The sequence below is a fragment of the Penicillium robsamsonii genome (genome assembly GCF_028829455.1).
Source record: "Penicillium robsamsonii strain IBT 29466 chromosome Unknown utg000001l_segment0_segment0, whole genome shotgun sequence".
Taxonomy (NCBI): Eukaryota; Fungi; Ascomycota; class Eurotiomycetes; order Eurotiales; family Aspergillaceae; genus Penicillium; species Penicillium robsamsonii.
The window spans coordinates 2,478,661-2,499,626 of record NW_026643219.1 but is presented as its reverse complement, the minus strand read 5'-3'; the positions used below and the strand labels follow the sequence as shown (position 1 = coordinate 2,499,626).

At 50.4% G+C, this 20,966-nt stretch overlaps 9 protein-coding genes across 9 annotated transcripts; 4 read left to right on the top strand and 5 right to left on the bottom strand.

Moving 5' to 3' along the window:
* Window positions 1-455: 455 nt before the first annotated feature.
* Window positions 456-2,226, top strand: pgmA (phosphoglucomutase PGM2; the record flags this gene model as incomplete). Its single annotated transcript, XM_057225263.1, has 3 exons — window positions 456-508; window positions 560-861; window positions 914-2,226. The coding sequence occupies 3 exons, from the start codon at window positions 456-458 to the stop codon at window positions 2,224-2,226; spliced, it is 1,668 nt and encodes a 555-aa protein (XP_057089279.1).
* A 298-nt stretch (window positions 2,227-2,524) lies between these two features.
* Window positions 2,525-4,177, bottom strand: N7447_000986 (Gfo/Idh/MocA family protein; the record flags this gene model as incomplete). The annotated part of the gene is made up of 1 exon (XM_057225262.1): window positions 2,525-4,177. One exon carries the CDS (start codon window positions 4,175-4,177, stop codon window positions 2,525-2,527), a length of 1,653 nt encoding a protein of 550 aa, XP_057089278.1.
* A 260-nt stretch (window positions 4,178-4,437) lies between these two features.
* On the bottom strand, window positions 4,438-5,593 carry N7447_000985 (uncharacterized protein; the record flags this gene model as incomplete). The annotated part of the gene is made up of 2 exons (XM_057225261.1): window positions 4,438-5,060; window positions 5,113-5,593. 2 exons carry the CDS (start codon window positions 5,591-5,593, stop codon window positions 4,438-4,440), a joined length of 1,104 nt encoding a protein of 367 aa, XP_057089277.1.
* An 877-nt stretch (window positions 5,594-6,470) lies between these two features.
* Window positions 6,471-8,371, bottom strand: N7447_000984 (FAD binding domain protein; the record flags this gene model as incomplete). The annotated part of the gene is made up of 4 exons (XM_057225260.1): window positions 6,471-7,012; window positions 7,072-7,158; window positions 7,216-7,715; window positions 7,779-8,371. 4 exons carry the CDS (start codon window positions 8,369-8,371, stop codon window positions 6,471-6,473), a joined length of 1,722 nt encoding a protein of 573 aa, XP_057089276.1.
* A 668-nt stretch (window positions 8,372-9,039) lies between these two features.
* Window positions 9,040-9,369, top strand: N7447_000983 (uncharacterized protein; the record flags this gene model as incomplete). Its single annotated transcript, XM_057225259.1, has 2 exons — window positions 9,040-9,255; window positions 9,349-9,369. The coding sequence occupies 2 exons, from the start codon at window positions 9,040-9,042 to the stop codon at window positions 9,367-9,369; spliced, it is 237 nt and encodes a 78-aa protein (XP_057089275.1).
* A 143-nt stretch (window positions 9,370-9,512) lies between these two features.
* On the bottom strand, window positions 9,513-11,447 carry N7447_000982 (uncharacterized protein; the record flags this gene model as incomplete). Its single annotated transcript, XM_057225258.1, has 1 exon — window positions 9,513-11,447. The coding sequence occupies one exon, from the start codon at window positions 11,445-11,447 to the stop codon at window positions 9,513-9,515; it is 1,935 nt and encodes a 644-aa protein (XP_057089274.1).
* A 1,249-nt stretch (window positions 11,448-12,696) lies between these two features.
* On the bottom strand, window positions 12,697-14,182 carry erg13 (hydroxymethylglutaryl-CoA synthase; the record flags this gene model as incomplete). The annotated part of the gene is made up of 3 exons (XM_057225257.1): window positions 12,697-13,910; window positions 13,965-14,067; window positions 14,123-14,182. 3 exons carry the CDS (start codon window positions 14,180-14,182, stop codon window positions 12,697-12,699), a joined length of 1,377 nt encoding a protein of 458 aa, XP_057089273.1.
* Window positions 14,183-15,344: 1,162 nt separating this feature from the next.
* N7447_000980 (M28 family metallopeptidase) lies at window positions 15,345-17,978 on the top strand (the record flags this gene model as incomplete). The annotated part of the gene is given in 3 exon segments (XM_057225256.1): window positions 15,345-15,668; window positions 15,683-17,740; window positions 17,796-17,978. The coding sequence occupies 3 exon segments, from the start codon at window positions 15,345-15,347 to the stop codon at window positions 17,976-17,978; spliced, it is 2,565 nt and encodes an 854-aa protein (XP_057089272.1).
* Window positions 17,979-19,108: 1,130 nt separating this feature from the next.
* Window positions 19,109-20,840, top strand: N7447_000979 (uncharacterized protein; the record flags this gene model as incomplete). Its single annotated transcript, XM_057225255.1, has 6 exons — window positions 19,109-19,445; window positions 19,498-19,541; window positions 19,594-19,655; window positions 19,713-19,906; window positions 19,988-20,181; window positions 20,223-20,840. 6 exons carry the CDS (start codon window positions 19,109-19,111, stop codon window positions 20,838-20,840), a joined length of 1,449 nt encoding a protein of 482 aa, XP_057089271.1.
* Window positions 20,841-20,966: the final 126 nt, after the last annotated feature.

Genomic DNA, 20,966 nt, shown 5'->3' with positions numbered 1-20,966 from the left:
GTTACTCTGAGACATGGGTCTGACAAGTAGTTTAAAACTCTGCATGCTGAAATTAGTCTTGATTATCTTTCCCTAGAGTGAGTAGATGCCATACAATATACACCGTACACTTCTTACATGTACAATATACTTCAGAAACATGTTGTACAAGAGTGTTTTGATTCCCCCCCGGGAATGATCTGCGGGGGGGCAATTCGAAAGAGTTGAGTTACTAGCAGATAGCTTCTAGATTGGACTAAATAGAACAAATCACGGAGTCTTGAACTATACGAAGCACAGACATATTTAAATTAGTGGCAAACTACAAGAGTACTAGTTAGTGGGATGATAAACACATGACGCCAAACATTGGCCCCTCCCCGTGGAGCTCAACAAGTCGGTGAACTTCCTCAACTTCTTTCCCCCCCCCCTTCTTCTTTACTCCTTACTACTCTCTTTCCCTCTATTATTGCATCATGTCCGTCCAAACGGTCTCCATCCAGCCCTTCACTGACCAGAAGCCTGGAACGTACGTTGCTCGTTGCCCCGCAATTGAAACTGCTAGCTAACTTGCTCCCAGCTCCGGCCTCCGCAAGAAGGTCAAGGTCTTCCAGCAGGACAACTACTCCGAATCATTCATCACTAGCATCCTTCTGTCAATCCCCGAGGGTGTTGAGGGCTCCTTCCTTGTCATTGGTGGCGATGGCCGTTACTACAACCCCGAGGTCATCTCCAAGATCGCAAAGATCAGTGCCGCCTATGGCGTCAAGAAGCTCCTGGTTGGACAGCATGGCATTATGAGCACCCCGGCTGCTAGCAACCTCATTCGCGTGAGAAAGGCAACTGGTGGTATCCTCTTGACTGCCAGTCACAACCCCGGTGGTAAGTGGTGAACGATGACAATATCCGATGGAGGCTGACCAAACGTCACCAGGCCCCGAGAACGACTTTGGTATTAAGTACAACTTGGCCAACGGTGCCCCCGCCCCCGAGGGTGTTACCAACAAGATCTTCGAGACCGCAAAGACCCTCACCTCCTACAAATACCTCGATGTTCCCGATGTCGATACTTCCACTATCGGCACCAAGAACTACGGCCCCCTCGAGGTTGAGATTGTTCACTCTACTGCCGACTACGTGACCATGATGAAGGAGATCTTTGATTTCGATTTGATCAAGGAGTTCCTTAGCTCCCACAAGGACTTCAAGGTCCTGTTCGATGGCATGCACGGTGTGACCGGACCCTACGGCGTGGATATTTTCGTCAAGGAGCTCGGTCTGCCCACCAGCAGCACAATGAACTGCCAGCCCAAGCCGGACTTTGGCGGCGGTCACCCCGACCCCAACCTCGTGTACGCCCACGAGCTCGTCGAGGCCGTTGACGCGAACGGCGTGCACTTCGGTGCCGCCAGTGATGGTGACGGTGACCGTAACATGATCTACGGTGCCAACAGCTTCGTCTCCCCCGGTGACAGCTTGGCCATCATCGCCCACCACGCCAAGCTCATCCCCTACTTCCAGAAGCAGGGTGTCTACGGCCTGGCTCGCTCCATGCCCACCTCCGGAGCCGTAGACCGCGTGGCTAAGGCCCAAGGTCTGCAGAGCTACGAGGTTCCTACCGGCTGGAAATTCTTCTGCAATCTGTTCGACGAGAAGAAGATGTCGATCTGTGGCGAAGAGAGCTTCGGCACGGGCAGCAACCACATCCGCGAGAAGGACGGCCTGTGGGCCGTTGTGGCCTGGTTGAACATCATTGCCGGTGTCGCCAAGCAAAAGCCCAACGAGACCCCCAGCATCGGCTCCATTCAGAACGAGTTCTGGGAGACCTACGGCCGCACCTTCTTCACCCGCTATGACTTCGAGAACGTCGACAGCGAGGGCGCTAACAAGGTCGTCGGCACTCTGTCCGATCTGGTCGCCAACCGCGACACCTTCGTTGGCTCCGAGATCGCCGGCCGCAAGGTCCTCGACGCTGGCAACTTCTCCTACACCGACCTCGACGGTAGCGTCTCCAAGAACCAGGGCCTGTATGTCAAGTTCGATGATGGCAGCCGGATGGTCGTTCGTCTGTCCGGCACCGGCAGCAGCGGTGCTACTATCCGTCTTTACGTTGAGCGCTACGAGGCCGACAAGTCCAAGTTCGGTCTCACTGCTCAGGAGTACCTGGCTGATAACATCTCGCTGGCCCTCTCTCTCCTCAAGTTCAAGGAGTATGTTGGCCGCGAGGAGCCTGATGTTAAGACCTAAATTCGGTTAGGCTGTTAGGGTTAATGTGGAACCTGCTGGATGGGGATCACCTTTTAATTGTCTCGCAGTTATATCTGAACACGAGAAGAATGATGATCGAAAAGCAGGACCAAGATCAAAAGATTATACGTTGGCATGAGATAGAAACTGCGTCTTTAGCATAATCCAAGCCTGTCTTGTCTTAAATTCGGACCTCCAGATCTGTGAAGTCAATGAATTATATGCATGGCCAGTAAACAAAAAATATCATAGAATCGTATAATCGTATAATCGTAAATCATCCAACCCTTGCACCTAATTATGCCTTCCACGCAGTAGCAGAAACCTTCAACTTCTCCCCCCACCAGCTCTCCCACTTAATAACCCTCTCTCCCCTCCTCGCCTCCTCAGCCGCAAAAACAGCAGCATGACTCCGAACCACCTCTTCAAGCGAACATCCAACAAACCTCGCTTGTGCCGTCTCAACATCTAATCCCCCTTCAACAGCCCCAACAGCACTAACAAACTGCCTCGCAAGTCCAAAGTCTCCACCGCCATGGGACTCCTTCTGCCCCGGCGGCGGCTTCGGCACATCAAAAACGGAAGTCTTCGCCGTAGCAAAATCATAAACAGAAATCGTGCTACTATCATACGAAACCTCACCAGTTGTACCATAAACCCGGCCCCGACGCTCACACTGTTTCTCCGTAGGCGCAATCATATGGAAACTCGCCGTTTTAGCAGGCCGATGCGGTGCCACCTCCTCATCATCCCAAACAAACGTCACAACCTGATCGTCGCAGACATCGTTATCGGCTTCGTATACGCACCGCCCGTACCATGGCCGCGCAGCAATATCCGAGTCCGACATCGTATCCCGATCATAGTCCTCGCCAAGACGGGAGAGGAGTAGTGACTCGGCGGCCTTGCCGCCTTGCGTCCGGAACACATCTTCTATATCCGGGGAAACAATTTTAACCGGCCAAGACGTGTGACCCGTCGCGAGATGGCGGTCGTTATATATTTTAACCGCGCTGTAGTTACAGTCGCGTTCAGCGGGGCAGGAGAGACAGTTTGTAGCGCTACCTGCGGCGACGGGCTTACGCTTTTGGCGGAACTGCGTCATCGTGCCGACGGAGGAGATCGAGCGCGGGAGGTGCGGCTTGTGGTCTTCTTTGGATGCTGTTTCAGGTGAGGGCGGGGAGCAGAGGAGCCAGAAGATGAAGTCGATGTCGTGGCAGGATTTTGTGAGGAGGGAGCCGTCGCCTGCTGGTGTTGCGCGTCGCCAGTTGCCCCGGACATAGCTGTGCGAGAAGTGCCACCAGCCTACCGGCTCGCAATGCTCTAGGGAGACTATGTCGCCGATTACGCGGTCTGTGAGGAGGAGTTTGCGGAGGAGGATGTTGTGCGGGCTGTAGCGGAGGACATGGCCGATTGAGAATATGTTCTTTGGGGCTTGGGGGATGTTGTTTGGGCCTTCTGGTGGTTGGAGGGCTCGGTACACTGTTAAACAGTCGTCTAGCGAGAGAGCCAGTGGCTTCTCGCAGAGAATGTGTAGCTGGAGCGGGGCGAGGGCTTGTAGGATCTCGACATGTGTTTCGTCTAGTGTGCAGACGAAGACTCCGTCTACGCCCACGGGAGTTGGGGTTGTCTCTGTTGCGTTATTGTCGTTGGTTTGGATCGCCCGCTTCCGTCGCTCGAGTTCCCACTGCATCCATTCGCGCCAATCGGTGAATTCCTGGCCCTCTTGGGGGGATTGAGATACCCCCCATATGTATTTTCGTCCGAAATCGCGCCGTTTGAAGGCGTGGGGCTCGGCGACTGCGTGGATTACGGCCGGTGTGACGGTTGTGACAGCGCGAGCGTAGGCGTTTCCGCGAGAGCCCCCGCCGATGACAAGGAAGCGTAGTTGCTTCGGTGATGAAGACGAGGTGGTAATAGTATCCGTGGGAGGTGGAATTGGCTCTTTCATGTTGTGATCGAAGTACGAGGATGAGGGGAAGAAGTTAGAGCTCTGTTGTTTTCGATCTAGTGATATGACCACTTATGGGCTTCTCTGATAACCTATGATCCTGTTAGAGGCAAAGAGTAGAAATATATATAACCAACAAAGGGTTCGAGATACGAGAGGCAACCTTTGAAGTTGCAATTTGGACGCGTTGTAACGTTGTAACTGCGGGGGAAACATCAGCAAGATCAGCCGGGCTCTGATTGGCCAACATGGCCACTATATTATATTTGTTGAAGTCTATTTGTCTCTGTCTTCTTTTTACTGTCAATCTCCAACTCATCCTCCTTGTCGAAAATCATAGCAACCTCTTCCAAAGACCGCCCTTTCGTCTCGGGGAAGAGGAAGTATATGAGACCCAAAAACACTACCAGACAGCCAAGAAAGACACAGTAATACTTCCATGCAATCGCCGTAAACGCCACTGGGTTGACATATTGGTTGAAAAAGCATGCCACAGCATCCACAGAAAGAGTGACAGCAATGCCCTTGGCACGCAGCTGGAAAGGTAGAATTTCAGCTGGATACGAGATGAACAAAGGCGCATAGGCGATGTCATATGCTCCGAAAAAGAGAAATAGGAGTGGAACTACAGCTATTCCAGCAGCAGGAAGATTTCTTTCGGCGAACAGACCAGCGGCCAGTGTGGACATGGACAGGAAAACGATCATGGCCCCCGTGGAAATAAGCCATAGAATGCGGCGGCCGTATCGCTCCGATGCAAGTGCACCGGCTGCCGCAAGGAGAAAGTTCCAGCCATTGAGGCTAACATTCACAGCTGCTTGGTCAGCTGCCTTGGTAATTCCCACTGATTTGAGAATCGGCGCGAGGTAGTAGGACAGGAGACCTGCAATACTGTCAGTGACAAGATGTTCTTAGGGGCGTTGTGGGGTGCATACCATTTCCAGCCCATTCCTGCATGAGTCCAACTAATACGCAGATGGTCAATCGGTGCATATTGCCTTTTGACGAGAAGAAGAAGCTCCAGTTCCTGGTATCGGTAATCTCGGCTGTGATTGTGCTGCATATCAAACGGTACTCATACTGGACCAGCTCGTCGTCTGTATCTCCATTCGCGTGGTACTTCCCCAGAATATCTAGGGCTTCATATTTCCTGCCCTTGGATACCAGCCATCTCGGACTTTCGGGCACAAATAACATCAGCCCTAGGAGCTGAAATAACGGATACGATATTTGTAGCAGACAAGGAACTCTCCATGACCAGCTGTTTGCTATGCCTATGGTTGCATACGTAACCGCTGCCGAGCTAATGGCGCCCAGATTCCAGGATGCATTGTAGAGGGCCGTGGCCGTCTGTCGCTGTCGAGGGTGTGCGATCTCAGTGGCCAGGAGAGGAGCCGCAGTCTGGGTGATTCCCATTCCGATACCTGACAAGACTCTCGTGCCGAAAAAGGCCCAGTGGCTTTTTACTGCGGTTTGGATGATCGCTCCCACGATAACAATGCTAGAACCAACGCAAACGCATGTCTTACGTCCAAACCTATCGGCGATATAAGAGGCTGGTGCAAACGAGACCAACGCCCCCAGAGAAGTGGCAGCAATTATCAGCCCAACTATACTGGGATCCAGCCCGCCAATGATGGTACCAACTATGTCATGATCAGCACAAACATCACAGTATCAAGATGGAGACATTACACTCAGGCAGCACAAGCAAGCTATTCACAAGATTTCCAATATACCCAGCCGAAGAAGCAGTGGAGAACATGAACACGATACCCATGTTCAATTTACGGAGCCCCCTGTCTTTGATCCAATTCGGATTTGTGTTGTTCGGCAGGAGCTTGAATGCCTCCATTTCAGGCACCTTCTCCAATGTATCTGTCTTCGTCGCCATCTTGTGTGCTCTCTCAAATCCCGGGCTTGGTGGATAAAGTGAATTTGAATTATATAGACTCAAGTCTTGCCCCTCGCCATGCTATACCAGCTGCTTATATCACAAAATTATGCAGAACAAGGGATCATCCACATTCTTCCGACCCAACAGACCTCCAGCCTTCCCCGGACGATCCTCGATTAGTTTCAAGATAACCCTGGTCACTACGACATAAATGCACGGAATGAAGGGAGGAATGCCAGATTCAACCACCCAAACAGCCAATGTTACCAGCGCAGAAGTCCCACCACCTCCGATCACCTCGTCACGGCGCCCAAAAATCATGATCTGCAGTCCAAAGGAACAATTCTATTGTGCGTTATGATACCACCCACTGCCACAGCGGTGTGAGACAAATTTTCATTCATCGCACTCCCCAAGCAGCGAAACATACCGGTTCCCATGCCCACAGAACCCCTCACACTGCTCACCAACGTCCCTCCCCTTATGTAAAAACTCCTCCATGGCCCATGCAACGCGTTCCGCGCCCACTCTCGCGCCCTCGAGATTCGGCGCCCCGGGCCCAAGCCGGAGAGACGCCATGCGGCCCGTCATAAATAAGGGTACGTCATCCCGCCACGCCAGATCGTTCGTCAAACACGGTAGACCTGACTTGACCTCAATTGGGTATTGATCGTTCATTGCGCTGAGCAGCGGCATCTCGCGCACGTCCGCCCGCGCTCCGGTTGCGAAGTAGATGTAGTCGATTTCGGGGAGTTCGGGGATTGGTGGGTCTGTCGTTAAAGTCCAGGTCTGGGTGGCTGCGTTGTAGTTGTGAGTTTTGATTTCTGTGTATAGGTGGATGGAGGCACGGTTTTGTGCTGCGTGCTGCTTTACAATCTTTGTGTAGCGTGGTGTAATGCTACCACCATTTCGGGCGGTTTGGAGCATCTCAAGGCGCTCTGGGGGATGTTAATATCGGTTCTTCCATGGGGTTGGGGGCTTTTTTTTTTATATATACCTTCGTCGGTGTCGGCGGACCAGAAGGCTGCTTTCTCCCAGTTCTTGTACTTGCCCATCCAGGACAGACTGATGTCGAAGTGTTTGACTGTTGGTTGAGTGAGACATTTTCCAAAACAGTACTTGCCGGGGATGCTACACATACCTTTCATGCCAGACCGCATCAAAAACCACACTTTGGTTACGCCCTTGCGAACCGCCATATCGACAATCTGTGCTGACGACAGCCCGCCTCCAACAACGACAACATTGGTCTCTTGCCGCCGCTGGATTTTGTTCTGTACATTGGGACTGGGAAATGACTTGATCTCCGTGCTATGGCAACATGCTGCGGCGCCTTCTTGCTCCGTCGAGGGCTTCCATGGATAAATCTTCGATACACTTGCTCCGCCAGGACCGATAGCAAGGACAACAGCCCGACTATAAAACTTCTCCCCTGTGGATGTTGTAACGGTGAACACCTTCGAGTCTGAGCTATCGGAGAGATAGTTATATGAGAGATCCGTGGCCTCGCGCTGCAAGATCTGACCGGGCTTATTCAAACCATACCGCCGGATGATCGACGAACAATAATCCGAAAAGAGGTCTGTGGAAGGCGAGAAGTAGTCTTTTCGATCTCGTTCGTCAATCTCGGTTCCTATTGTTCTGTTTACAAGGATATAATGATTAGAGGTCTATTTCAACCATATTCGCAAGGACACAACTTACTGAGTCTTCCCGCCCTGTCTCATCTTCTTCTTCTTATGCTTGCTCATCTCCTTCCCAACACACCCGGGAATCTCCCATAAATCTGCATCTCTCCCACTCTCCTGTGTATAAGCCAGCATACCATCCCGATCACCGGGATCAACATGGAAGAACATCGGGCTGCGGAGCTGTTTGATCTCTAGCGTGCGGAACGCATTGTTCCACCGCTGCATCCATTTATCCCCAGAGCCGTCGAGGACTAAAGTTGAGATAGATGATGTCGACGATGTTGACGACGCGGATGACAGCGATGGCACAGAAGATGCAGAGTCAGCCGAGCTGCGCCGTTGTCGGTCATCTTGACAAGGGCATCCGCGTTCACTATCCCATTTTGCAGCTGGAACCCCGTTGATCTTGCTGTGTCGTCCTTGTACCAGACTCATTCGTCCGCTATGTTTCTTGATCCAGTGGTAGCGCTGGTGTTCTTCGTCTGTGAAAACTGCTGATGGTGTTTCTTCGCTTAGGCGCGCGGCGACGGCGAGGCCGCATGGCCCTGCGCCGATGATTATTACGTCGCGAATTTCACGGTCTTCTGGTAATTGGGATGAGAACATTTTAGAACGGCGAGGTAGGGTTGGAGTAATGGTGTGTGATAGAGACGTAGTAGTTATAGTACTTCAGGGCTGAATGGAATAGTAAGTTTACAAGAACGTACGATTATGGGGCTAATATCTTTCTTTTGTAGTTTACTAGCATAGCTGTATTTCTCTAATGTCCTCACGGGTTGACCATCGAGGTACTCGTCCCCAAGGTCCTTGGAGCATGACACCATGAAGGAACAGCTTCATGCTCCACAATTAACATGACCGATGTGATGGTTTATTCAAGTCAATCTCTGAGGACCTTAGGGATGTCTTCAATCATTTTAGATTTAATATTCGGACCTTTCGGGCGTAATATAGTGTTTGGTTTATAGATACACTACAAAGACTTATTATACGACATTTTCTTGCATTCCACCTGGGCCGATGTTAGATTTATCTAAGATTTTGAATTAGCCGCGGGCATTACACAACTTAGAGGGTGTAAATCTACTGAGGTTTACTATGTAGGCTTGATGCCATCCCAACCTTTCAACGGGATCTCTTGAATGAGAAATGTTAATCGGCCATGTGTACTCCGGCAGAGAAGAGCTGGACAGCGGCATGAGCGTATAAATCACAGCAGGCGACCATGACAGAAGAGTTTCCCTACAGGATAATCACTCAGAGCCTCAACCACCATGCCTTCCTTTAACCTGTATCTTCTGGCAACAAGCTTGACTCTGTCGTCGGCCTTTGCCAAGCCCAATGTCGTCCCCCGTGACGACACCCCCCAACTACCCTATGATTCAAACACCACTCCATACTGCACTTTGTGGGTAGACGATGATAGTTCAAGCAAGTGTGCTGATATCCCTGGCTATTGGGCTATATCGATGGACGACTTTGTCCGATGGGTAACTCGCTTCCTCCAAACCGTTTTTTTTTTCTCCAATGACTAATCTCTCCAGAGCCCATCCGTGAGTAAATACTGTACAGGATCTTTGTAGAACAGAAATGAAGACAAGTAAATTATATATGGAAAGGAATATTTGCAAGGGGGAATAACAAACACAAAAAGCCACCAAGAAAAGAAAAGCGAGACCGAAACATACTCAAAACTCCAAACCTCATAGAAATCAAACCTCCAAACCCACGCCTAACACAAAAACACTTATTGATGCCATTTCTTCTTCGTCCCAGGCTTCGCCCTAGACGCACCCCCCTCCCTCCGATGCCAAGGATCTAACGGCCAAACCCACCCCCTCACCCTCTTAGCATCCCTCCTCTCCCCAATCTGTGGCTCAGGAATCCACTTATCCTTCGCCTCCGCCAGAATCCTCTGGCGAGTCATCGCACCAGGTCCGCCAACGTTGAGGTGAGCAGAGGGCTGGTGCGGAAGCGGCACCGACTTTGAAAGCATCAACAAGAAGTACAACCCCAGCCCCGCTGTCATAGCTGGCATCGCATCCTCAAGCGGCTCAGGATCTGACGAGTCATGATGTGGGGGGAATGACGAGCTTGACGATGACGAGAAAGAGCGCTCGCTGATGGGCGTTGCGAGCGGTGCGTCCCGCATGTGTGTGTGCGCGCTCCTCCCAGCGCCAGCTGCTGTCTTGAGTGGGATTGAAGCCGCGATCTCTAGGTATCCGAAGTAGGGGACGTCGTCGCCGGTGTCGCAGCCTGCTCGCACGCAGACGAGCTCGATCTCAGTGATTATGAAGCCGTAACGACAGGAGTGCTCGCGCATGCAGCGCTGGAGGTGGGCGAGTCCATTGAGGTATTCTACCCGTCTGTGGGGTGCTTCGTTGCGCATGCCGGTATTCCAACGGTCGAAGCTTTTCACGATGCCGACTAGTCGGCCGCGTGGGAGACCGGCGCTTGTTTGCTCGGTGTCCGAGAGGTAGTTTGCTAAGAAGTGCGGGTGGCCGTGGTTTTTGTGGCCTGTGTTGCGGACGTCTGGGGCGGCGTAGAGCTGGAGGTGGTCTTTGCCTTGGGAGACGGCAAGGGCGGCGTTTATGCGTGGTGCGTAGAGGTCGCGGATTAGACTCACTAGATCGTTCTCGGACACTGGCGCTAGGCTTTCTGAGGGTACGGCCACGTGAGGTGTGAGCTCTGCTGGGATTTCGGTCTTGAGGAGCTGGATTAGTCGGCTGTCTAGAGAGTCAAATGTCGCCAGTGAGAAGGAGCTCCAGCTGCGCAGGTTGCGGATGTCCCACCAAAAGTAATCGTGCAGGCCGCGAGTCGGAACTACGCTCACGTTGCGGACTAGGTTGATTGGTTGGATTGGTAGGGTTAGGTATGACAGTAGAGTTGTAGAGCGTGGAGGCAGGTCTTCCTGGGGACTGAGTAAGACTGGTGAATGCTGGGCAGCCGATGCCTGGCGGTAGTTGTATTGAGGTGTTGGCACTGTCAATGGAGTTTGTGTGCTTGCAGGAGTATGCTGGCCCCCTATTCGTTGGGAGTATGATGAGTAGGGCATGATGTTTGGAGTGACTGGGGTGACTGGGGTCGTCGGGGTCGTCTGGGCATGCATTTGAGGCACATATTTTGGCAGTTCTCGGTATGTGGGATACCCAAATCCAGCCAGACTCGCGCCATCGATGACAGATGCCGACACCGAGCGTGAGTGGCCCCCGCCTGACTTGCGCTTGTATGACGGGGTGATTGTCACAGGCGATGACAGCGCAGAGAGGCTGCCCTGTGTAGGTATTGGCACTGGCGAGATAGGAGAGGCCAATGTCAAACGGTCAGCGACCTCGCGCGTGCGACGGCTAATAGATGGCCGTGCCGGTGGGTAAGGGATAAATCCAGGCGGGTTCCGTGTATTGGACAGAACCCGAGGGTGACGAATAGGCCCGCCAGCAGATACTGGCTCGATCACGATGTCTTGAGGTCGGATCTTAGGCAATAGCTTAGGGCCATGGTGATGTCTGGTTGGCGAGGTGGTAGGACTGGTATTTCCAGTCATAGTCGACCAGGGAGATGACTCGCTTGAATAGATGGAACAGTTGGAGGCATGACGACTATGTCCAGAGTCGATGTATTCTTCAAGAGAAAGCCGCGGCGGCGTCGTTGGCCGAAAGCGAGTGGAGTCGACAGCAGACATGATAGTAAACTTGTTGAGTAGATGTGTCACCAATAACAATCTATCATAAGAGTAACAAACGAATGAAGCAACTGATGTCTTGTTGACCAAGTCGTTCAGAAAGGCATGATCCAGAAGGAGGATGTTTGGATATTAAATGGACATCGATAGAGTCTCAAACAGCCAAGCCTGATGCATATAAAAAGATTGACTGACGAACCCTAGCCGATCTAGAAAAGATGAAACATGGAGAAGAGCCCCATTGTAACGCCTACGAAGCTAGAGAATCTTTTTTTGGGATCCTAGTCTCCGATCAGAGGCACGTCCACTCGATGAAACACGAAACTGCCGACATTTTGGCTGAAGGACAGGCATGTTGAGCAACAGGGCCCTTGAAACTGCCCCTCCGAGGAGGTCCAGTCCGGCATAGTGCGGTTTCATCGGACTGTCGCGCGTCAAGATGTTACTATATTTTGCATCTTCTTCAATATCATTCTTCAGATTCCCTAAAATGGTTAGCCTGCTGCAAGTTTCTCACAATGTTCTAAAAACGGCAACAATTAGGTCACATTTCCAGGTAATTAGCGGACTTGTTGGTGACTGGACAGTCCCTGAGGACTCGCGGGGTCAGCGGTTAAAGGTTCCAAGAAAGCAAATGGATAAAAATAGCAATCGGGATCATGGAATGTGTGATTCCAGGGTCTAATCAGGGTAAAAGGACTCTTTGATGGGAGGGTACCTGCTCTAGATGCGCCAGTGGCCGAATGTGATATCGAAGTCGGCGGCTACATGTGTGGGATGAGTTTGAAGTACGCGCCGAGCACCGGCGTCATATCCAGTGATTGGACAACTTGATCGTGAAACTGAAAAATTTCCCATAATTAGCAACAATTATGCAGTGAAGTTCATGCAAGAGACATCTGTAAAGAGGTTGAGGTCAAATCGGGGGGATCAAAACATAACCGCGCATTGACCCCTGGGGATGGTTTCACTGTTCGTACGTAGTTAAGTAATCCTTTTTAGGCACAAGAGTGATTTGGAAATTCATCTCATTAATTTGTTTAATTATTTCATGACATTCATTTCATGTGGGTCGAAATGATTAACACCCAACCGAAAGAGTAAAGAAAAAGAAAAAAAAAAAAAAAAAGGTCTCAAAACCCGGTGGTCTATGTACCTTGACAAAACACTCAAAACGCTCGGGGGAATCTCTCTGAACCGTCTAAACAACACATCGAACGGTAAAGGCAATCGCAGGAACATCAAAATTTCAAGCCTTGATCTCGTACTTGCGGCGGAACATGTCATCCACCTCAGTCAGGTAGTAGACACCGGATCCAATAGTCTCGGTGCTACCAGCGGGCTTGAAGTTCTTCTTCAGGTGGGCGTGCTCACGGAGCTTGCACATGGCATCGTACGCAGCAGGCTCGAGGATAGTGCGGGCATTGAGACGCTTCTGGAGGTCAAGCTTCTCAACAATACCGGACACATCGCCAACAATCTTGGCGCTGAACATAGAGCTGGCAAGACCGGAACCGTAGCTGAACAGACCGATGCGCTTGACCTCCTTGGGGTCGAAAGCGACGTTGCTGAGCAGACTGGCCAAACCGCCGTAAACGGTGGCAGTGTACATGTTACCACACTGGGTGGCGACCTGGAGACCGGGGTTGACGCGCTCGGCAAAACGCTTCTTGGTCAGACCCATGAAGGTCTTCTCAACAACCTTGTCGGTAAGAGAGGTCTCGTAGTCGAGGTCGCGGAGCTCAGGGGCAACCTCGGCGAAAGCGGGGTGCGAGGGGTTGGCCAGGTAGTCATTGTAGAGCATACGAGCGTAGGACTTCTGAACGAGCTTGCAGGTAGGGGCGTGGAAGAGAATGTAGTCGAAGCGGTCCAGGGGGGAGAGGGACTCGTCGGTGGCACCGTTGGTACCGTTGGCCTGGGCCTTCAGGGTCTTCTCGCGGGCGTCGTAAGCCTTGTAGCAGGCATCGACAGCCTCGGTGTAGCACCGAAGGGAGTAGTGACCGTCGACAACGGGGTACTCGCTGGTAAGGTCGGGCTTATAGAAATCGTAGGCGTGGGTGAGGTAGGAGGCACGGAGACCGGCCTCGAAGACGATAGGGGCATCGGGGCCAATGACCATGGCCACGCAACCAGCACCACCAGTGGGGCGGGCAGCACCAGCGGCGTACAGAGCAATATCACCGCAGACTACAACGGCATCACGGCCATCCCAGGCGGAGGACTCGACCCAGTTGATGCTGTTGAAGACAGCGTTGGTGCCACCGTAGCAGGCGTTGACGTTGTCGACACCCTCAATGTTGGTGTTTCCGTGAGGAGCGAAAAGCTGCATGAGGACGGACTTGACGGACTTGGACTTGTCCAGAAGGGTCTCAGTGCCAACTTCGAGTCTTCCAACGGACATAGGGTCGACGTTGTATTTCTTCATGAGGGAGGAGAGGACGGTGAGGGTCATGGAGTAGATGTCTGCGAAGAACTATTAGGCTGATTGATCTTGCTCTCTGGAATTGGTGTACATACCCTCACGGTCATCACAGAAGCTCATCTTGGTCTGTCCGAGACCGATGGTGTATTTTCCGGCGGAGACGCCATCGTACTTCTCCAACTCAACCTGGTCGACACACTACAATTGACATGTCAGTATAGATCCTCAGGTGATAAGATCCAGTGAAACTCACCTGAGTGGGGAAGTAGACCTCAATGGCCTTGATGCCGATGTTTTGAGGACGAGTAGCCATGGTGGGGTATGGAGGGGCAAGGAGAAAACGAGGTAAGAAGGAAAGATGAAGTAGAGGGATAGGAGAAGAAGATGAAGATTTAGAAAAGAAGCCGAAGAGAAGGCGATTGAAGGCGATTGATATAAGAATGAAAAGGAGTCTGTGTACTCGGTTCTACCGTGTACGATCTGTCACCACTTAATATTTTTTTTTTCCCTTTTTTTTTCCCAAGTGGGGAGATCTACCCTTTTCTAGTGACCTTTACGTTTCCTTTGGGCCGGATAATTGCCTGGGAGATATATAATTGGTACAGAATACATAGTGAAACTATTGTGTATAACCGGGAGCTTCAAACTTCACTCTAACAAATGGCAATGCCAAATACCAAATAGGGTAAGTGTAAGTAGGCAATAGTAAGTAGGAAACAGTAAGTAGGAAATAGTTCTATCTACACCTGTACTCTACGTGGCTTTAGAAAAAAAACCGCTCAACATCTATAAAGCTACGGTGTAGAATTGAGTCCATCTTATCGATCTGTCCCCACTTGTCCCTTTCAGGGTTCAACGTTTCCTGAGATCTTTTAATGTCCTTTCATAGAGCGTCATTCACAATATGGCCTCTTCTATGCCTCGAATCATTAGTGGAGATCAAGTGGCACTTCGGGTCTGGATATTCATGGCGGGCCTGGAACTTGCTTTCTCTATTTTTAAGACTGTTCTATTTGAATGTTCTCACTTCCCTTTCAGTCTTCCCATTATTCTATATGTCGATATCCTTATTTTATATCTTTGACGTGGAGTATGTAGCATAAGAACATCTGCATGACGCTGTATTTCCGAGATCTTATATATAAAGAAAAGAAACTCCCAAATCTATGATTTGAAATGTTCTAATATACTAATCTTTAGAATACTGGACATACAAGAATGTGAATGCTCTCGAATGTCTAATTCCATGATGCGTAATGAAAGTTGCCAAGCGTGGGTCACTTTCACTCCGGGGCGTCTGCCTATCTCCTGTCTCTCTCCTATACCACTCCCATCAAACTCCGGACTTGCTCACTTTTCGGCATATGATGTCGGTCGTCGCTCATTTCCCATTATTTTACAGATCATGATCCTCCGGATCTCCGCACCCGCGCTACACCCTTCTTACAGCTCTCCGGAGCCCCGTATCTCCCACAATGGGCGACGAGAAGTTTGACTATCAGGCCGTCCCTATCCCTTCCTACGCTGAAGCCACCGGCCATCCCTCCTCCTCTCGATCCGACCTCGGTGACGGAACAGATGTTGAACGACAGGGGCTACTCGGTCGCGACCATGCCTCCACCCGAGGCTACCACCCACCAACCGTGGAATCGGCGCGCTCCAGCCTCGATGGCCTCGAATCATCGACAACACGCTCAAATCGAGAGTCGGTGGAGGAACTACGACGGGAACTAGATCAAATGGACGTGGATGATTCCGCATCGGCTTCCTTGACCGGCAGACGACCCCCCTACGACATCGTTTTTCCAAGCAGCTATCGAGTCTGAGCCGTACGCTGTCCGCTATCCAACGACCCTTCCAACGATATATGCCCAGTTTCCGTTTCACAATAAACCTCAGTGACACGAGGTCACGCTTAAAAGACCAGGGGTGCATCATGCTTCTCCGAGTGTTCGCTCTTTTACTAGTGGTCACCCTAGTGTATGTGTTCTTCATCGCAGATGTCTTCAATATAAACAGCCGCATGTCCATGGGCCAGTCCTATAGCGCCGCCTCCGTCGAGAACTTCATTCAAGGTCACATCAACGAGACCAAGATTGCCGAAAACTTACGACGAGTCACCAACTACACCCACGTAGCTGGCACGGAGGGCAGCTTTGCGCTATCACAATTGATTGAACAAGAGTTCCAGAAAGCAGGATTTGATGAAGTGTCGCGAGAGGAATTCCAGGTCTACCTCAACTATCCACGCAAGGATGGGAGGAGAGTCGCAATAATCGATCCACCCAGTCTAGCTTGGGAGGCGAAACTCGAAGAGGATAATGCCAAGGACTTGATTTTTCATGGACATTCGAAATCGGGCAATGTCACTGGGCATCTGGTTTATGCTAACTTCGGAGCCCGGGAAGATTTCAAACTTCTCACAGACAAAGGAATTTCACTCGAGGGCTCGATTGCCTTGGTCCGTTACTATGGGACCGAATCCGACCGCGCATTAAAAATCAAGGCCGCTGAATTGGCCGGGGCGGCCGGCTGTATCATCTACTCCGACCCCTCCCAAGACGGATTTGTTAGAGGCCCGGCCTTCCCCGACGGGCGGTACATGCCAAGCGATGGCGTGCAAAGGGGCGGTGTGAGTATGATGTCGCAGGTAGTTGGCGATGTTCTCAGCCCTGGATGGGCATCCACGCCGGGAGAAAAGCATCGTCTATCTCCCAAGGAAAGCCCTGGTTTACCCCAGATTCCCAGTCTTCCACTTGCTTGGCGTGATGCACAGAAACTTTTGCAGGGCCTCAAAGGCCACGGCTCCAAAGTACCAAAGGAATGGGTGGGTGGTGTTCCTGATATACAAGAGTGGTGGACGGGTGACCAAGACTCCCCCGTCGTTCATCTGATGAATCTGCAAGATGAAGTAGAGCGGCAACCTATTTACAACATTCACGGCAGGATCATCGGAATGGACGAGCGTGACAAGAAGATTATCGTTGGCAACCACCGAGATTCGTGGTGCATGGGAAGTGTTGACCCTGGAAGCGGCACTGCTACTTTCCTAGAGGTTGTACGAGCCTTTGGCGAGTTGCTCACCTACGGATGGCGGCCGCTTCGCACCATTGAATTTGTCAGTTGGGATGGAGAGGAGTATAATTTGATCGGCTCAACAGAACATGTCGAAAAGGAGATCGACGATCTCCGTGCGAATGCGTTTGCCTACCTAAATGTTGACGTGGGTGTTTCTGGGCCCGATTTCCAGGTGTCTGCGTCCCCCGTTTTTGAGCGCGCTGTGCTGCAGGTTCTGGGTCGTATCTCAGACCCCTATGCGAACGCGACACTGAAAGACCTTTGGGATCAAAAGGGCTCAAAGATCACGCCACTTGGCGCTGGAAGTGACTATGTTGCATTCCAGGACATCGCTGGCACCTCGAGCATTGACTTTGGATTTTCGGGCGAGCCCTATCCATACCACAGCTGCTACGAAACGTACGACTGGATGGTTAATTTTGCCGACCCCGATTTCCAATACCACAAAATCCTGGCTCAATTCTGGGGGCTTCTTGTCCTTGACCTTTCCGAGAACCCCATGCTGCCATTTGACCTAGAAGTCTACGGCGACTCGATTGGTGGATGGGTCAAAGACTTGGACAAATTTGCCAAATCAAAGAAGGCCGAGGTGGACATGCAACCCATGTTTAAAGCTGCGACCGAAATGAAAGCCAATGCTGTTACATTCCAGTCCTGGAACAAGGTCTGGCACGACACTGTGTGGGGCATGGGAGGGTATGAAAGCAATGTCATGGCAGTCCAGCGGGTCAACCATAATGCTCGAATGGCTGCCTTTGATACCAATCTACTTGACTTGGAGGAAGGCGGAGGTGTAAGTTGACGTTCTGCTTGATCCACCCCTCAGCCCCAGCTAACGACTTGTACAGATCCCCAACCGCACACAATTCCGACACGTCATCTTCGGTCCAGAGCTGTGGTCCGGCTACGACGCCTCGATCTTCCCTGCTATCCGCGACAGTATCAACACAGGCAACTGGACATTGACCCAATATTGGATCAACCGGGTCGCCAATACCATCCACCACGCCAGCGATAAGCTACTCCACTAATGTATTCTACCTTTCAGCCCCTTTCCTACTTGTTGCTCTTCTCAGCCTCGCTTCATCCACGCTTATCGGATTGATTATTTTGTCACGTTCTAAACGCGCACTGTACAGCCCGACACCTCCTACATTGTCGGGATACCTCTATACCTGGATTTTGGGAACTTCTTTCACACCCATTATATACCAAGCATGTCTTGAGCTCGCGGGATTTGGCTTCCTACTCTGTCCATTAGTTGCGTCATCCCCGCTTTTCTTGAATGTATCTAGCTTCTCATCCTTGTCCCGAGGGACCGGCGTTCATATGGGGATATATCACATTTCGTATCTAGCTTTTAACCTGCCAGTCCACATGGTTTGCTCACTTCAAGTGCTCAACCCCTAGGGTAGTACTTGCTTTTCAAGGAAATATTTTGTCTATCTAAAAATCAGGTGTTGCAGAATCTTCTTTCAGAGATTTACGCCTTCATTTTTCTCCCATGTAAAACAAGCCTTAGTTTTGTCGTACTGCCCACGGATACAGCAGGGTTTTAGGTCCATCGCGCCAACCTATGTACAAGCCCTTATAAGCATGAGACTATCTCGCTATTCTAAAACGAGAGTTTTATGAACTCGATATATGCCCTATTCCAAAACACTTATAATATGTAAATCGCTCGTATATCCCGTTGAAAAAGTCTAGCGCTACTATAAAACCCACTTTGTTATCATCTTTCTATCAGTCTTTCCAAGGTCTTTTAGAATATAACCGCTAATATAAAGAGACTATGTGTCATAGAAGATATATCTCTTTTGGTACTTAAATAGCGAACAATTTGGGAGTTACTTGGCAACGGCCGAGTGCTAATTCTAGACAAAACAAACTACAGACATGGGTACAATAGTAGAACTAGCGCTTACAGCACATGAATATCCAACAGGTTTGATCCAATGAAGAAGCGTTGCCCGTGAACTTTCCACTTTTTCTTGCAGATACCATCGCCCGGGCGTCTCGTATTTTTACTTAGATGCAAGCATGCCCAGGTGGGCTGGGTTGGGGTGAGATCATCACAGCCCTCTTATATTCTACTTCGCACAGTATGTATCCTTTATAAAAGTGGGCTTATCGTTTGAATTGCTTTTCCTGCCTGAGAGTCATGTCCGAGAAATATCCCCTTGATCCCCTTGATCTAGCCGAGACTGGAGATTTGTCCAAATTCTCAAAGCTCAAAGCTACACCTGTGCATACCGAGGTGGAGCCGCGACCAAATGCTTCGCAAGACGGTATAAGTCGCCATGCTGTGACTGCAGATATTGATGTCAACGAGCTGGACTTTGATTTCAACCTTACCACAGATGATTATCCACTAGGTGATCTCAGATCTCTCCAGCAAGTCTTTGATGCTGTGCAATACCATCGGCATTTAGAACGGGAGGAGAACTTTTCGATTAAAACTCGCGTGGAATGTCTCAAAGTTGATTCGCAGGGAGGAGGTAGGTCTCTGTATCATATATTTTCGGTTTTGGAGACTGATAGTATATCAAGAATGGCGAACACTTGACGAGGCCAACATGGATGACCTTTTACAGGTGACTTTTATCAACCCTATACTTGGAATTTAGCGGCTAAATATATAAAAAGTCCCATGCTATCAACCCCTTTCCAACTATTGAACCCTGTCCTGGTCGTAATATGCTCGTTTTGTGGGTGTTTCTGTGTTTTCCCCCCGCCGTTCTGAGACCTCATACTGACTTGTCTAGCTTTTGTCCCTTGGTGTTCAAAGAGGATACTTCATACGGTTCACGCGCTCTCATGACCCGAAGAAATGCCGAGAAACTCTTCGAGACACTACAAATCAATCCTATGTTTATGTTGAACATGCTTGGTCGGCCAGATTACTGGGCACCTCAATCCCATTTGGATGCAGATGATGACGGGAGATTGCTAGCTTGCGGTAAGACCAGGAGCATCAGACATCAAGACACCGAATGCTAATATCACAAAAGACTTTTGCATCCTCGTTGGAACCTCCAAGTTCAAGGGCCTCCGCTGTCTATCTACATGCGCCATGACATCGTTCGGGACTTGACAACATACATCATCTCGCATAAAGAGTTTGATACCACCATCACCACGCTCAAGTCTATACTGAACACTGCACTCAATGTGACTTCCGCAGTTAACAAACCAGCTGTCTTCTTGGATAGTCCATTTGACATCCATGCCATTGTTTCCACACTTTCCTTCGAACTTCTAAATTTCACGTCAAGCGTTTCCAGCGATTCATGTGGAAGCAGATGAACAAAGTTGAAGATCACTTTATGAACCTCGGGTTTAGCGATAACGCTAAGTTCGCAGACTTGGTAAAGCAGCTCCAAATCATGGCCTCAAATGCAGATTCACATATCGCCAATGCTGATATAGGAATCATCACGGCCAAAGCCATTCAAAAAGTCCACTCACGTCTCACCCCCTCGCTTTCTCGATCCAACCCCTTCATAAACCATCGAGCTGATGATTCAATAACCTATATTATCTCCTCCTTGGAAAAACAAAAACTTTGGTTCTTGAACTATAAGCAACGCAAAGATAGTGCTCTTTCCATGGCCCATAATCTCGTGACCCGGCAAGACGCCACCAACAACATGCAGATCTCTCATAGCATGAAGCAAGACTCTACATCCATGAATGCGATCGCTGCCCTGACAATGATCTTCCTGCCAGGTACCTTTGCAGGCACGGTGGTCGGTGCAGGGGTTTTTGGGGGTGCCATCAAAGAGACGGTATGGCTAATTTGGGTCGCAATTACAGTACCGCTTACGGCAGGGGTCATGATTTGCTGGTGGTTGTATAAGAAGCAAAGCGGCCAACAGTTAAGGGCAGCATAATGGATAAACACAGGGCTGATTCTGCGGAGTTGAGGACAATCCGTTTAGGAGGAAGTCCAGTGCTTTTTCCAGTGGCTCTTCGTTCTGAAGATTCAAGACCGGTATAGGCGATGATCTATAGTCCAG